Source organism: Stegostoma tigrinum, chromosome 18, assembly GCF_030684315.1.
Source record: "Stegostoma tigrinum isolate sSteTig4 chromosome 18, sSteTig4.hap1, whole genome shotgun sequence".
NCBI classification, from domain to species: Eukaryota; Metazoa; Chordata; class Chondrichthyes; order Orectolobiformes; family Stegostomatidae; genus Stegostoma; species Stegostoma tigrinum.
Window position 1 is genome coordinate 45,787,940 of NC_081371.1, and position 18,074 is coordinate 45,806,013.

Consider the following 18,074-nt stretch of genomic DNA (forward strand, 5'->3'; position numbering starts at 1 on the left):
GAATTCTTGCAGAGATTTAGACATTAATATCACCTGTGGGACTCTGTTGCCACCTTAACCAGTGACGTTCAATGATTACTTAGTTTCACTCACCAGGAAAAGGTGGAGGCCCTCCTGGTCCAGAAGGCCCTGGGAATCTGTCCCCACCAGGGCCAGATGGTGGGAAACGACCACGTCCTCTTCCACTCTGCGAAAATGCTAATCGACTGTTAGCTCCAGGCGGCCCAGCTTTCCCTTCACCTGACATTTGGCCAGACTGAGTAGCTGCAAAAATGATAAGACACCAATTATTTAGTTCAAAATTACAACTTAACAGCAAATATCCAAGCATATATCAAAACATTTAGTGAATAACTTTTGAGATCAAATTTTCTGAACCTGCAATTGACTGTTATCACTACATTTGTACTTTTGTAACAGTAGTGACAGAGAGCATACCAGATGACATCCAAAGCCTCATTCACCAAACAGAAAAAAGTATAAAGTGCCCTTGGGTTTCAAATTCACATATGCATCCCACACTGCATTGTGAAATGACAGCATGTTATCCGATATTTAAGATAAAACTGAAGTTTAAGTAACAGTTTATGTTGAAGAGCATCAGATCATCATTGCCAGTACAACAGAAAACATGGCAGTGTGCATAACATTACTGGTTCTACCATTAAAAAAAATCATGGCTTCTTTTGGTTTAAAAAAAACTTGGCAAACAGAAGATCAATATCTTGCTCTGGACAATGGTGCAGGCTTTATACTGTCACCTGAACAGGTGGAACAAGTTTCCTTTAAAGCATAACCAAGATACTGCACCACTAATAAGGCAGCAATCTCTGAGCAAATTACACAGACATAATAGATTAAACTAAGTGCTCAAATCTTAGCGTGGGAATAGAATTCAGATCATACAAGTGTTATTGCCAATTCGGTCAAATTACAAAAGTTGCATTTATTATTAAAGACAATTAGAATTCAATCACACGAAAAAATTAAAACAATCTATATTACTTCTGACAGACCTCCTATATGCTAAATAATATTACATAGTATATTTACTTATATACTCTTACATTTTCTAGACTGCATTTCAAACTGACTGAGTGACTGCTTATTGCATGGTGTGACGATAGGATTCTGTCCATGCATATCTCGTTTAGGAAGCATATCCATCAATTTTTTGGATGAACTTTCAGATCCCACACAAATGAGGGCAAACCTGGTTTAAAAATAAAACAAAATAACCATGCTTAATTGCACTTTGCCTTTTAACAACGCTAAATGCTTTATGTCACGTAAGTGGCAAATGTTCTCTATACACTATTGTATCTAGTTTTATATAAGTTTATCACACATTCCAACATTTGCCACATCCAGGATTACAAGTTTCTGATTAACTCTCCCTACGCTATGCAGGTTTCACTTAAGATATGATAAATTACATTTCACTGTAGATCCATTTTTAAGCTCAAATATACTACAATTAGAACACATAGAAGCTTTGCCATAACGCAGCTGCTCATACAAGGGCCAATGGACCAAGGAATGGCAAATGGGCTTTAATTCTGATCGATGTGAGGTGTTGCATTTTGGTAAGGCAAACCAGGGCAGAAATTATCCAATTATTGGTCGGGCCCTGGAGAGTGTTACTGAACAAAGACCACCTAGGGGTGCAGGTGCATAGTTCCTTCAAAGTGGAGTCACAGACAGACATGATGGTAAAGGCAGCATTTCGAAACACTTGCTTTGATTGGTCAGTGCATTGAGTATAGGAGTTAGGACGTCATGTTGCGGCTGTACAGGTCACTGGTGAGGCTACTGTTTGAATACCGCATTCAATTTTGGTTTCCCTGCTATAGGAAAGATGCTATTAAATCTGAAAGGGTTCAGAAAAGATTTACTAGGAAGTCGCTGAGATTGGAGGGTTTGTGCTGTAAAGAGAGGCTGCATAGGCAGGTGCCCCACCGCCACGAACACCCCGTCCCCGTCCCAAGTGGCGGTTGAGAGGTGATGTTATTGAGGTTTATAAGGTTTGGACAAGTATGGATAGAGGAAATAGACATGGTCTTTTCCCTGGCATGGTGGAGCATAAAACTAGAGGGCATCGGTTTAAGGTGAGACGGGGAAGATTTAAAAAGGGACCTGACAGGCAATTATTTCACGCAGCGACTGGTGCAAGAAGAGAACAAGTTGCCAGGAGATCTCGGAGAAAGGTATAATGCTAACACTTAAAAGGCACCTGGACGGGTACACCAATAGGAAGGGTTCAAGAGGGATACGGGCCAAATGCTGCAAAATGGGACTGGATCAGTTTAGGATACCTGGCCAGCGCAGTCAAGTTAGACCAAAGGATATATGTTCCAATGCTATATAACGCAATGGCAAGATTTTTAAAAAAATCTGATAAAGAGTCTAGGCCCGAAACATCAGCTTTTGTGCTCCAAAGATGCTGCTTGGCTTGCTGTGTTCATCCAGCTCCAAACTTTGTTATCGCTCTCAATATGTGCTCTCACCCTTTTGACTGTCCATTAGCCCGGTTCTCAAAAAATTTGATTTCTAAAAGATCAGTAATGCCCATTGAATGGAGAGCTTCAGTCAGATCCTCATCTGTGGTCCACTGCAAGACAGTATGGAGAAAAAAAATGCATAATGCATTAAAACACATCTCAATTACACTCAGTCAATCTTCATTTAACGACTGCTCAATTTACACAAAACTCTTGACTATCAAATATGGAGGAGCAAAGGATACAATGACATCAAGTGTGAACACCTCATGAGGTGTCTCAGAATACTACAAAAATCGTTCAATAACTTCAGGCAGAAATGCAGTTTTATAAAACGATCCAAGAAATTCTGTTTTCAAATTGCTGAGAATCCTAGCAAAGAGACTAACGTTAATGTTTGAGATTCGCTGGGAGCACAGACCTGACATATTTGTTTTGTCATTGGGAACAACTTAGTATTTATTTTTTGACTGATAGATAGCACGTCAATGCAGAACCCATAGGATTGTGTATATCTCTCCCCACTAGTTTAAATGGTAGCAACAACTTTCAGAAGCAAATGGGACTGACTCTTTTAAACTGGTTCACTGCTGATTACATGCATGCAAGTGCAATGCAGCACGGAATGCAGGAATTCACCCAAAATGTTCTGCCCAACTGTTAGTCAGCTAAAACAGGAACCTTTGTAATTTGAACTAATTATATTTGTTAGGAAAATAGTAGCATGATGATAATGCTCAACTAGTAATCCTAGTTGAGGCTCAAATGAACAGACATTCAGAACCCACCATACTATCTGGTGGAATTTAAGTCTAATTTTATTTATTAACAGCTACAAACACAAGCTTTTTAATCAGGAATTGAGACCCTGAAAATAGCACTAATTATTGCAAAATAAAAATCTGCTGGTCCAGTGTTCTTCAGGAAGGAAATCTACCAACCTCACTATTCAAATCAAATTTTTGGCAATGATCAAGGCAAAAAAAAAACTTACCCACGTCAGATTCCCAATATATAAAGCTATTCTCTTGCCAGTATATGTATACACAATATTTGGGCCCAATGAATTAGGAGTTTTCCCACCATCATCTGAAACAGACTGTGGCATGCTATCCATGTAATCACGATCTTCTGGTGCATCCCCATTATTGGCAGATGGTGATATGACATCATCATACAAATCGATCTGATCATGACCACTGTATTCTGTCTCCTAAATAAAAGAAGAAACAAATTCAGATTTTTTAAAAATTAATTAATTATATGTGCATGATTAAATAAACTGCTCTCTATGAGCATAAACACATTTTGATCCTGTAAAATGAACATTAAGTGCAAGTCAACAATTAAAAAAGCCTACCCTCCAAGATTGTGATCTCGATTCAAAGCATTGCCTTTTAAAACGTGAATTATTCTTATGTATAAAGTCGCTGCTTCTGTAATTCCTAAGAAAAATATACACATCTCGAACAAACTGTTTATCGTACAAGAGTAGCACAAATCAGTCCTGAACATAATAGTTCTTTCACAAACACATACTTAACCAGAAAATCTGGGACACACCCTGTATTATTTTTATTTTCACTCAAGAGATCTATATCTTACAGTACCTGGAAGGTTCCTTCCCTTCTCCTGGGACCAAACAAGGCGCACCATTGCTCCCTGAAATTCTCTTCAGTTATCTTATGAGATTTTTTGAGAAACTTCCAACTTTCTTTCAATACTTCAGAACTGTAGACTCTCCAGATTAAACATAGGCTTCACTAATTTCTTGCTTAGTATAACTAAGCCAGGTGAACACCCTTGACTTATCATCAGCCTGCATTTTCTCTACTTGTCTCAAACCTGCTTCCAGGCTCCATCTGCTTATTTCTCTGAAAATACATGATTAACTGCAAACACCAAAACCTATTCCCATGACAAAAGTGTTCTAGGATATACCACATAAAGTTTTGTCATAATACTGATTTGTACCTTTTAGACGTTGGTCAGGTTTTCAGGAGTTAGAGGTTGTAATCTGCTGCAGGTTTCCTACCCTGTGAACTGTTCTTGTAGCCAGAGTACTTATATGGCCAGTCTAGTTCAGTTTCACTCAACTGTTACCACCACCCCTCCAAATCCACGATGTCAAGGCAGTTGCTCATGCCTACTTTGTGTCCCATTATTGACCAATACATCATCTATTCTAATACCCCAAAATGAAGGCTGTCTTACCTCATTCAACCTTTGTGACACCTTATTGATGTCTTTTGGGTAAACAAACACTCTACACTCACTGACAGCAAGCTACCCCAACTAGTTGCATCTTCAAAGCTACCAGCAAAACATGTCAAACACTATTTCTCTTTTCAAAAGACCACATTAACTTGTTATACTACGGGTTAAATACAAAAACATTGACAATAGATGGTGTAATTGGTCCTTCAAGCCAGCTCCACTATTCATAATCATGGAATCCCTATAGTTTGGAAACAGGCCCTTCAGCCCAACAAGTGTACACCAAACTTCAGAGCATCCCACCAGACCCAACTAATCTACGGCTCCCTGAGCACTACGGGCAATTTAGCATGGCCAATCCACCTCACCTGCATGTCCTTGGACTGTGGGAGGGAACCAGAGCACTTGGAGGAAACCGGCACAGAAACGGGGAGAATGTGCAAACTCCACACAGAAAGTCGCCCGAGGCTGGAATCGAACCCAGGTCCCTGGTGTGCCACAGTGCCGCCCCGATATCATTGCTGATCATCCAAGTCAGTACTCTAATCTCACCTTCTCCCAATGCTCTTTAATTTCTTTAGCCCAAAGAAATATAATTCCTTCCTGGGGACAAATGTTTTGGTCTCTACAGCTTTCTGTGACAGAATTCCATGGACACACTGCTCTGGGTGAACAAATCTCTCCTGAACTTAGTCCAAAATGGCCTATCCCACATCTTTACGAACAGTGACTTCCCACATTCCTGCACCTATCGTATCCATTCCTGATGGAATCATGCAAGTTTCTCTCAGACTCCCTTGATTTCTTCTAAACTCTAGTGAAAATAGTCTTGACCAATCCAGACTTGCTCCACATCAATCCTACCATCCAAGGAATCAGCCAAGTAAATCTTTGTTAAGCAGAAATTAAGCAGAGGTTCACCTGCACATCCGCCAATGTGGTATACTGTATCCACTGCACCTGGTGTGGCTTCCTCTACATTGGGGAAAACAAGCGGAGGCTTGGGGACTGCTTTGCAGAACACCTCCGCTCGGTTCGCAACAAACAACTGCACCTCCCAGTCGCGAACAATTTCAACTCCCCCTCCCATTCTTTAGATGACATGTCCATCATGGGCCACCTGCAGTGCCACAATGTTGCCACCCGAAGGTTGCAGGAACAGCAACTCACATTCCGCTTGGGAACCCTGCAGCTCAATGGTATCAATGTGGACTTCACCAGCTTCAAAATCTCCCCTTCCCCCACCGCATCCCAAAACCAGCCCAGCCTGTCTGTCTCCCTAACCTGTTCTTCCTCTCACCCAGCCCTTCCTCCCATCCCAAGCCGCACCTCCATCTCCTACCTACTAACCTCATCCCACCTCCTTGACCTGTCCGTCTTCCCTGGACTGACCTATCCCCTCCCTACCTATACTCTACTCTCCACCTATCTTCTTTTCTCTCCATCTTTGGTCTGCCTCCCCCTCTCTCCCTATTTATTCCAAAACCCTCACCCCATCCCCCTCTCTGATGAAGGGTCTAGGCCCGAAACGTCAGCTTTTGTGCTCCTGAGATGCTGCTTGGCCTGCTGTGTTCATCCAGCTCCACACTTTATTATCTTGGATTCTCCAGCATCTGCAGTTCCCATTATCACTAAATCTTTGTTGCACCCACTTCATGGTCAGATCATCCATCTGTACAAAGGAGACCAAAACTACACACAACACACCAAGTCTCATTAAAGCCGAAACAACTGAAGCAAAACATTTCTCCTCTTGTCCTGTACTCGCATCGTCTCACTATGACGGCCATCATACCATGTGTCTTCTTCGCTACTTGCTGCAGCTGCATTCTTAATTTTACCGATTGGTTCAAAGACACCAATGTCTTGGTGCATTTCCCCCTTTCACAATCCATTGCCATTCAGGTATTAAACTATCATCTTATTTTCGCTACCAATGTGGACAACCACACATTTGTCCACTCTGTTAATAACAGATTATAGAATTTTTCCAACATTATTTAGAATAGGTAAATGCCCGCTGTGAAGTCCATAACGGCTTTGGTCTTCTAAAGAAAGGCCTCTAAAAACATTTGGGTACAGCAAGATGAAATAACTTTAGCCAGTATGGTGCGTCACCCAAAATGTTTTCAATGTCATAAGTGAGAAACCAATCTAAATTCTGGACATGAATTTATGTGCATAAATATTGGGCACTTGTGAATCATTCTTTGGTAGTCTCAAAAGTGCCAGAAGATTTCACAGCATACATCGTAGCTGCACAAACAACTGAGGACATGAATACAGTGAGTTCAAGCATAAAATTGGCACAAGTTGTTAATGCATGAATTTCAACAGAAACAAAAATCAACTTATTTGAGTAACGCACTCCCAAACAAAAAGGCTCAAATCCACAGTCCGTCAATTGATAAACATGGCTCAAATCACTGATACAAAACAGATTCTGACTTAGGATTTATTCACAAATGAAGCACTGGTGTGGAAGGAAAACAGAATAATGCACGTGTGCAATTTGTACAACTTGGAGACAACTCATGGGGCAGATGTTAGAGGCTGAATGCTTGATGTAAAATAATAACATACTAACACTGTACTTTCATTACAATTTGATATAATCAATTACCACTGCAATTCCAAAAGAATGTCAAGAAAAATGGAAACTAAAAGAACTGTGGATGCTGTGAATCAGGAACAAAAACAAATTTGCTGGAAAAGCTCAGCAGGTCTGGCAGCATCTGTTCAGATGTGCATATTGGGAAAAAATTTAATTTAATAAAGAGCCATCCCATGAGAAACATTCTCTCAGAAATTATACTCCCAAATTACTTCAAGCTCTCACTAACAGGAGACAAGGAATCCTGCCATATTTCAGATCATGTAATATTCAAGTTACCTTGGATTGCAACCTAGTCTAATTTCTTCTACCAAAGTGGTCAGACCAATAACTGAGCATTATCCTCCTCCACATGAAGAAATATTTTGCTAAGCGCAAATAACCCAAGTTACCGAAGGAGGCTACTTAATCCACTAAGCCTGTATCAATTATTTCAAGAGCAATCTAGTTGGTTATGCCTCCCCATATGCCCACAATATCCTCACCATCAAGCTATTCCCCTTGAATGTTATGACTGAATCTACACAAAAACCAACAAGGCGGCAGATTGCAAATTGTAACCAGGTGTTGCACAGCAGCATCTTGATTCTCTTGTTCATCTTAAGTTGTACCCTCAGGTTATTGAGCTTTCAAACATTGTAAAAGTTGATTTACTGGGCCTTTTATGACTTTAAATGCATCCATTAAATTTCCTCAGCCTTCTCTATCTTAAGGAAACAAACCCTAGCCCCTCTATCCAAGTATCTGTCGTGCCAGAACCATTCCACAATTTCTTTTTCTGCATCATCTCCAGGGATTTCATTTGTTTTCAGCATTATATATCATTCTCCGGCTACGGGCAAATTAGTATGTTCGACATGCTCAGCCAACTTCCTGGCTTTTGAGCCCTACACTTCTGTTTGTGAATTCCACATTCTTTATTAATCTGCACTGCCACCTTCAGAGAGACATGCACAAGTACCTACTGGTTTCTCTTTTACATTCTCTTTAAAAAGTAGCACCATGCCCACAGTAATTTTGCTCAAAAAATTAATATTTCATTACAAAAGCAATAAAGGTCACCAGCTTGAAGTTAGTTTTCTTTGTCCCCCTCTCACACGCTGCTAGACCTGATCATTGCTAGCATTTGCAATTTATTACAAATTTTACCTACCAATAAGCTAGAAATAACGAGATGGTTACTTCATATAAGAAGTTAAACTTGGACATCACAGCCTAAATTTGGGTTTTTCCGCACTTCCCAGAAGCAATAGTTTACATTCTGGTGAGTAAAAAAGTCAAAACAACAGGCAAGGGCCCGCATGGAAAATCTTCCCAAGCTCCTTCTCAAACGTGTGGTGAGAAGTTCATTTTTAAAGCATACACCAATAAAATACATATTACGTACAGTTTAACCCTTACGCTTCATTGGGCCAAACGCACTAATTTCAATACGGCTCTTTATGACTATACCTATGCTCATAACAGCAAAATTATACTAAGCAGGTCAGTGACGCAGAAACTGTTCAAAGAAAATTAACAGAAAACCACTGAAACATTCCAATAAACCAAAATTATCAAAAGAACTTTAGCTTGTTAGTGGCCACTGGTAACTAATATTCATCATACTTAGATGAAACATGTCTGAGTGTAACAAAGAATGAGAAGCAGCGTTTCAGTGTAGTGCCAGTGTAAAGTCACTAAGTTTCCTCCTATCAACCTATAATTTAGTAACAGTCCCAGTCTTGAAATAGAACTTTAAACTGCAAGTTATTTGACAGGCACAGCTTAACAAACTCCTCTGCAGTAGCAATTATCTATCAAAAAATTTAAACTGTTGCCTGAATAGGAGTTAATTCAGCAGTAGGAAGCTGACTTAGGTGCTACAATCAGGATTGAGTGCTTACTTACAAATTTGGTGCAGGTAGGAATACTCTGCAGAGGGAAGGAGGTGCTGCTTTTCGCATTTTTCAGCGTGCAATTGCTAGTGAGTGCCTGAAGGCATTAATCTGGTGAGTTCAAAATTTTAATCCCTCTAACAAGCACAGTGGTTTAATTTTGCTACCAGGGAGATTCAATAATTGCATTAAATATAATTTGTTACACTTACAACTATAGATGACAGCTGAATAAATCTAAAAGATAAAAATCTAAATAGTTAAATACAACAATAAAATGACACGGAAGGTGGTGTGTTGCAGCTGTAGCGCATGAGAACTGGACGAGATGAGTGATTAGGCAATCACGTCCGCTGTAGGTGTCCACACAAGCAATTTCAGCTCAGAGTTGGGAAGCTGGAGGCTATGCTTTGGATACTGCAGTGCATTGGAGGGCATTACCTGGACATTGATTTTGGAAGCAGTCACAGGGACACAAATTAACAATTAAGGAGTTTCAGCCCCTGAACTGTCTAACATATCTGAAGGTTCCGGCAGCTTGTGCAGGACAACAGCCAAAACTCCAGTAAGGATGAGCAAACTGACGACAGTGCCTTGGTCCAGGGAACTATTTAAACACGGGAAACTATGGCACAAGCAGGATTATGAGTTTCTGCTGAGGAAAGATGAGCAACTTGGAGCCAAATTAAAATGCAGAACCACAACGATGATTACTTCTGAATTACCCAAGCCACAAGCAAACTGGCATAAAGTATACATGATTAAAAAAAAAGTTGGTTGCATGGATGAACAAAATGGTTAAGGAGACGTGGGTTGCATTCATAGGAATAACATATGTGCAGCTGGAGGAACACAGCAGGCCAGGCAGAATCGTAGGAGCAGGAAAGTTGATATTCCGGGTCAGGACACTTCTTCAGAAAAAGGGCCCCAACCTGAAACATCAACTTTCCTGCTCCTCTGATGCTGCCTGGCCTGTGTTCCTCCAGCTCCTCCACTGTTGACTCCGAGTCCAGCATCTGCAGTTCTTATTATCCCTGTGTTCAGAGGACACAGGCACCAATGCTGAATAAACAGAAAGCTGCCCCTGTGAGGGGTCTTCACCTAAACTGCAACAGGACGAGTTTCCAGACTGATGAAATAATTAGGGCTGAAATTGTGGAGAATGGAGAGATTTGAAAAGCTAAAGTAGGATTAGACAATAAAACAGTCCAGTAATGGTGACCAGAGTGTGACAAGGAGGATATGCAAACACAAGAGTGCACCAGTAAATTGACAATAAACTAGCAGAAGGAGATTCTAAAATCCAAAGATGAAAGTTGAGGCAAAGCAGTGTATCAACAGGGGTAAAGACAAGCTGAGTGAGACAACAGATTTCAAACAGAAAATTATAGATAGCAAGGTCCACGTAGTGAATTCTTTCAAAATAAAGTCACTACCTGATTATACACACTTTCCAAGAGGAGACAGATAAACTAGTAGCATCAAGCGCCAAGAATGGAAATTACTGGAGAAACTCAGCAGGACTGGCAGCATCTGTGGGGAAAACAGCAGAGTTAATATTTCTAGCACGGTGATTCTTCATCAAAATACAGATACTGCCAGACCCACTGAGTTCTCTAGCAATTTCTGTTTTTGTTTCAGATCTCCAGCAACAGCATCAAGAAGCAAGTGGTTTAGATCTAACATCAGTGCAGGGACATATTGACAAGGTGACCAAGATTGGGAAATAAATATTCCAGCAATACAAAACATTTAAAAATTGGTACAACGGAGGAGGCATAGCTTTAAATTTAGGCAGATATGATGGCATGAAAGAAAATCTTGGCTCAAAAATCAGGAAGATACAATCAGCATGGGTGGAGATTAAGTGCAGCAAGTTAGGGAATATGCTAGATGAGTAGTTCTAGCTTTGATCAGATCATTAAAACAACTTATTGGATCTTGGTAATGAAGGTAACGTAATATTTGTAGAGAACTTGAATCTTCACGCAGACAGTATCAAACAAATTGGCACTAAGTGGCTTCAAAGAGCTACGATTGCTTTTCAAAGAGTTTCCTGGAAGAATGTGCTATGAAACCATATGGGGTAACTCTATTTCAGACCTAATATTATGTAATGGACAGGGTCAATTAGTCATTTCATTGGAAAAATTCACAGGTAAATAGTGATCATAATGTAAATGAATTCAACATCATACTTAAAATCAACATGCTTCAACCTCAAATAAGAATTTTAAACTAAACAAAGCCAATTACATGACAGGACAGTTGGCTATGGTTAGTTGGGTAAATATAATAAAAGACATGGCAGTCAATTAAAGTAGGAAGCACTTAGCTAACCCTTAGTACTCTTAGACAGCTCTTACTGCTGAGTGGTTGTGTCTCTACCTGAGTCAGGAGGCCTGGTTTCAAGTCCTACCTACTCAAGTGTCATAAAATCTCTGAACTGGTCAAGTAGAAAATATCTCAACTCCACTGACAAAAGCATAGCCAGAAAAATCTAACCATCACTGAGGAGATAAAACATAGTATTAGGTTGAAAGAAGAGGTTTAAAAAATTGCAAAAGTGCTGTGCCTAATTGGAGATGTTTCAGAAACCAATAAAAGGATTACCAAAATGTTGACGAAAAGAGTAAAAGCAGAATGGGAGCATATTAAACAGGACAGATCACAAGAGGTTCTGCAGGTATATGAAATGGAAAAGTAATCCAAAACCAAAGGAAATGTTTACAAAAATAGAAGTTGCTGGAAGAGCTCAGCTGGCCTGGCAGCATCTGTGAACAAAAAAAATCAGAGTTAACATTTCAGATCCAGTGACCTTTCCTCAGAACAAAGGGAATGTTGGTCCTTTTAAAGTAGGAAAAGGGAAATCACAGGCAATGAGGGAATTGCAAAGGCATTACACAAATATTCTACTCCACCGCAGAAGACTGAAGTTTCATATCAGAAAGGGTTGTCCAAGGGCCAATAAAAGGCAAGTTAGAGGTAATTAATAAGACAAAGTCCTGGAAAATTTCAAGAGACTAAAATTCCCAGAACATGAACTACATCCTCGGATTCTAAAAGAGACAACTGAGTGGATGTACTACGATTTTCCAAACCAGCCTAGGATCCTGGAATGGTCCCAGAAGACTGACAGTAATGATAACAGCTCTATTGAAAAGCGACAGTAAAAACAGGAAACTACAGACCAGTTAACTTCACATCATTGATCACAATGTGTCAGAATCTGTTATTAAAGAAGTCTTAGAGATGTGATTAGAACAAGTCAACATTTTGAAATGTTTTTCGAAAAGGAAATCCTGTCAACAAATTTACTAGCAATGTAACAAGTAGGCTATATTAAGTGAAACTAGTAGATGTAATATACATGAATTTTGTAGAAGGCATTCAATAAGGTGCCGCATAAAGGTTAATACACAACAAACCTGCACATCTTTGGGCTGTGTAAGGAAACCCGAGTACCGACAAGAAACCCACAGACACGGGGAGAACATCTGTACAGACAGTCACTCAAGTTGTGGGAATCAAACTGTTAAAGGTTTTCCAGCCATAGTCAGGCTAGTGCCCTGGATAGTTTTAGGAAAAATCATTTCAGTCCCTGCTCTGTATCAGGACAGATTGAGAACTGGTTAATGGACAGAAATGGGAGTACAAGGCCAGGTGAGGCATTGGCAGGTCACAATTAGTGAAGTAGATAGAAAAAAAATCATCAGTGCTGAGATCTCAGCTATTTATTGTCCATATTAACAACTTGGAGACAGAATTTCTACATGCGTTAGCAATACAAAGCTCAGCATAAACGCAAGCCGTGGATAGTAAGAAGTACATACAAGTCAAGTAATTGGGCGGAGAATAGAAAAGCAGATTTTTAAAAAACAATCTGTTCCGAGTCTTGTGCAGGTACAGCAAGCAATTAGGATAGTAAGCAGTTTCTCAAAACCAGCAGGACCAGGACCAATTCTGTGCTAGCTTTTACATTTTGCCTGTTTTCAAGCTGCATCAGAAAGGCCAAGCCTATTCTGTTGTGTGAGAGGATTTGCGTGCACCACTCAACACAGCAAAAGACTGGTGAGTGAAACCAATTAACAGTCCAGAGCACACAGTCTCACTGAAAATGCTGGTAGGTTACTTTATTAATTTAATATGAATTTTAATTTCTGTTCAGCAGCTTGTAAAATGCCCAGCTTTCAGACAGCTGAATTTCCAACTCTTTAGCACATTGATCTTTATTATCAGGGGATTAGAATACAAATAACAATAAACCTTGATACAATTGTACAGAAATTTCTTCACATGGTCGAGAAATTTTTGAAGTCTCTCCCCTAAAGGATTATGGATACTCATTCAATATATTAAGGTAGTGACAGGTCTCAGAATCAAGCAAAGTGCAACTGAAGCCTAAAATTTGACCTTACAATTTTCTCCTGCCCCTATTTATATCCCTCACCACAAAGCATCAATTGGTAGTGTTATATATCAAATAGAAAGAGTACTGAATTTCATAATGAGCTTTTCAGATAGCATCTGTGGTCTGAAATGTTTCCTTTCCTCCTGTGAACCAAAAAGTAAAAGTGCAATATATTTCTGCAATTCTGCGTTTCTGCAACTCTTACATAGCCACTCACAATTTCCTGCTGCTACCCCTCCACCACACCCCACAATACCTCTGCTAACTCCCACCCATTTTTAACTCTTCACCCAGTAGATAAGATAAATTTCCTCTTATCATTCTCTTGGGTACTTCAATAACCAAATTTGCACTAAAACTGCATTTTGAAATGACATGCCATGGAACTTGGTTTTAATAAAAGGCGGCAGATAAGTCATGGAAAAACTTATTTAATGTAGTTTTTGGAACTATAAAATTGTCAGTAAGAGCAATTTCTAAATAAATGGAGAAAAATTTACAATAGGATAATCACAGGCTGTGGACAATTATTTCCAATCATACCAGGGAGAGTGCTGTGCTGGATCTTGTCCTGCAAAATGAGGTAGGTCAAGTGCAGAAATTCAAAGTGGGAGAGCACTTGGGAAATAATTATCATAAGGTTCAATATTATTTTGGAAAAAGTGTAAAGAAAAAAAAAATCAGTTGATGATTAAAATCCCAGACTAGACCTTTACTCTTAGTTGACTAAAAATATCATTGAGAACATAAGGAAGAAAAAGACAGCACATGAACCATATTGGAATAACATTAGAAATTAGGACGGCAAATCTCAAATGCATAGAGATTAAAGCTGGTAGAACGAAGTTTAAGATGAAGCATGAGGAAAGGATGGCTGTCTGTGCTCAGATAAACAGTAAAAATGTTCTTCAAACATATTAATGTTAGAAGATGACTGAAGGATAGAGTGGGGCCCATGAGGAATAAGCAGGGTGAGCTGCTCACTGAAGCAAAGTGTATGGCACAGGTACTAAGTGAGTACTGTGCTTTTGGTTTTATCAATTAGAAATGGCACAGTTGAAAATGTGGGTGTTAAGCAACTGAGCAGAGTGATAGATAAAGAGGAGGTGCAAAAAAAGGCTGGCAGGACTCCACGCAAAGTCACCTGATCCAGATGTGATGCACCCTAGATTGAGAGTTAGCGAGCAACTTGGATTTTTGGAATTAAGGTACATAATTCTGAAGGTGACCGGGCAATTTGAAACAATTCTTGGGAATGCTTAAAGGATCCTTGGTTTGACAAATAATGTCATAAAGTATAAAAGCCAGGAACCAATGCTACCCTCTACTGATCATTGGTCAGCTCACAACTGGAGTATTGTGTTCAGTTCGAGGCACCTTATTTAAGCATGTTGAAGCCTTGGAGAAAGTGCAAAAGGAGATATTAAAACAACACTGTAGTAAGGAATTTTAGATACAAGGAAAAAGAGGGGGGTTGGGATTATTTTCCTTGGAGCAGAGGTTTAACAAGTGATCTTATAATGGCATTCAAAATTATCAGTTTTGACAGGGTAAAGGGGGATATTCTGTTTACATTAGCTGGTATATCAGTAACTAAGCTGATCACAATTTGAAGACTATGAGCAAGAGAACTAGAAGGGAGATAAGGGGAAACCTCTGTAGTCCAAGACATGCTAGGATTTGAAATGCACTGCCCGCAAGAACGGTGGAGGTAGATTTTATCAGAAGTTTTAAGTTGGATATATATTTGAAAGTGATTACAGAAACAGGGCTGGAGAATGGGACTCGCATGATGGGAACTGCAGGTGACAGAGAATCCAAGATAAAGTGTAGAACTGGATGAACACAGCAGGCCAAGTAGCATCTTAGGAGCACAAAAGCTGACGTTTCGGGCCGAGACCCTTCAGGCCCAAGACGTCAGCTTTTGTGCTCCGAAGACGCTTCTTCGAGAATGGGACTGGGTAGCTCTTCAGGGAGCCAGTTCAGACACGATGGGTTGGATACATTGAGTTTCTCGGATTCTACTTGGAATATATTTGGCATAACTTCAGGACACCAAAAATTACGTGATACATTACTTTTTTCAGAACATTAAATTACTTTAACTAAAATATGTAAATAAACATGTACAGCAGCCTCAGGAACAAACGTGACGACTGATCAATGACTGCCTATGTAACCAGGACATGGGGGAGGGGGTGAGATGAGGAATTACAATCTGCGAATTCAATTGTAGAGATGCTCAATTTTAATAAAATTTTGCGTATTAATCCGTTGTAGACTAGCATTAATTGAAACTGCATTCCGATCACTTCTATGTGTGGATCATAATTTGTTAGACTCGATGCTGAAAACAGATTGACGGTCGACTACAGCCAAAAGGGTGCAAGGAAAATAACATTCCAGATCATTCAGCACCCACTCAACTCCATTTAAGAGCCATTTCTTGCCTAATAATTGGAAATCTTCCCATCCTAAACGCTTAATCTTCCAGATGAAGCCGTAGGGAGGATTTTAAGTAGATCTGTTGGGAGACGGACTCCAGGAATATGCTGGGTAAAGAATACGCAGTAAGTAGCCGCTGTTTACTCGCCCGCCTCCCGCTCTCGGGCGCCATGTTGTCATGTTTTGTTCTTCCAAAAAGCAGCGCCTCGCTCCGCAGCGCGGTACCCACCGGCAATAAAGACGGCTGCCGAGGAGAAAATACAACTCAACGCGGTTTTAAAATAATATTGCGCCACCGGGGGGTAGACCCCTCGGCCGGACGAAAAGCTTTGGGGAGGGGGGGAAAAATAAAACGGGGGAGGGGGAAGAAAGGAGAGCTAGCGGCCTAGTTTTTCACTCTTCCACCTTCGCTTTCAGAGAAGCGGGTCCGGACCTGCGTTTCCGAATGACGATACGCAGCCCAGTACCGGGCTGGGGGGGGGGGGGGGGGGGGAAGAGAGATGGTGAAGGGGTCCTGGGAATCGGTGTTCCCTCTGCACGCCCTTCTCTTCCTCCCTCTGCGCTCAGTGAACCGAGGCCGACTTCGCCGCTGCCGCCCGCCCATCTCCGCGACTGTGTGTGGGAGCGGGTCGGCGGTGAGCCGGGCGACAAATGGCAAGCGGCGGCCTCGCTCCAAAGCACCACCGGTACCGATCGTTACCTGATTAAACTCTTCGCCAACATCCGCGTAGATATCAATGTGATCCACACCGTCGGCCATTTCACCGACTCTCGCACTCTCTCTCCCTCTTTGCGCCTCGAGCGGCCGTTTGAAGAGTCACTGCATCACTTCCGGATACAGCGCCCTCATCCTCCCCAGCAGGCCGCCATCGCAATTACACCTCACACCCCCCCAAAAAACAGAGCAAGATCTCTTCATTCGGGGGGAAACGAAATATTTCCATTCCAGTCTCAGGTTGCAACCACCACTCACCCGCCCCTTCCAACACCTGCATCCTTAAAATACCAAATTACATCTGCAGTTCTCACCTAACTTTCTAATTTAAGAGCATAAACTAATTCAGGGCAAACACTGTGTTGAGTGACAAGACCTAAGCAAGTATAGAGGACCAGAAGGACCTTCTCAAAACGAAACTGCAGATGCTGGAAATCAGAAACAAAAACAGAAATAGCTGGGAAAAGTCAACAGGTCTGATAGCATCCGCAGTGTTAGCATTTCGGGTCCAGTGACCCTTCTTCAAAAGATCAGGTGGCACTGGATTATAATCCACCAGGTTTATTTAGAATCACAAACTTTTTAATCGCTGCTCCTTCGCCAGGTGAAGTGAGCACACAGGCACATCATTTATAGGCAGAGAGAGCAAAAGGTTGCACAAGTGGTGTGACTGGAGTGTTGGCAGGCAGAGTATTAGGTCCTCTGCAGGTGACCAAGAGTGTCGGATAATGAGAGTAAAGTGTCAACAGCCAAATAACACGTGAAGGAATGACCTACGATTTGATTAAATGAGGTAGAGAGATAATTACAAAAAAACAAAAATAAGGCAGCGGTGGAGACAAACCAAATGACTGTAATAACATTGTATCAGAGATGATGGGAACTGCAGATGCTGGAGAATCTGAGATAACAAAGTGCGGAGCTGGATGAACACATCAGGCCAAGCAGCATTTTAGGAGCACATGAGAGCCGCATGCTGAGGGTCTAACCAAAGTAGTAGTAATCCAAACTGTACAAACTAATTAAGGTCGAGAGATCATAAAAATTTATCAAGATGATCACGTCAAAACAGGACAGTAAAGAAGATTTTACAGATACATAACAGTGTGATGGGATCACATGTAGCGTGACATCAACACCAGATCACAGTTGAGGCCATCTACATGGATACAGAACTTGGGTATCAGTTTTTGCTCGGCAGTTCTGCATTGTTGTGTATCTTGAAGGCCACTTACTTGAAAATTGGAGGCTTAATGTCCTTGACCGCTGAAGTTTTTCCCAACTGGGAGGGAAC

The 18,074-nt window shown here is 40.8% G+C and overlaps 1 protein-coding gene across 2 annotated transcripts in view; it reads right to left on the bottom strand.

Moving 5' to 3' along the window:
- cpsf6 (cleavage and polyadenylation specific factor 6) overlaps positions 1 to 16,880 on the bottom strand; it is a 42,127-nt gene extending 25,247 nt beyond the window's left edge. For both annotated transcript variants that reach the window (XM_048549602.1, XM_048549603.2), the window contains exons 1-5: positions 16,766 to 16,880; positions 3,496 to 3,714; positions 2,508 to 2,611; positions 1,068 to 1,213; positions 94 to 264 (exon numbers count right to left, since the gene is read on the bottom strand). In XM_048549602.1, the coding sequence (XP_048405559.1) occupies positions 94 to 264; positions 1,068 to 1,213; positions 2,508 to 2,611; positions 3,496 to 3,714; positions 16,766 to 16,825 (700 nt within the window). In that variant the 5' untranslated portion in view covers positions 16,826 to 16,880. The remainder of the gene's footprint in view (positions 1 to 93; positions 265 to 1,067; positions 1,214 to 2,507; positions 2,612 to 3,495; positions 3,715 to 16,765) is intronic.
- Between the last annotated feature and the right edge of the window lie 1,194 nt (positions 16,881 to 18,074).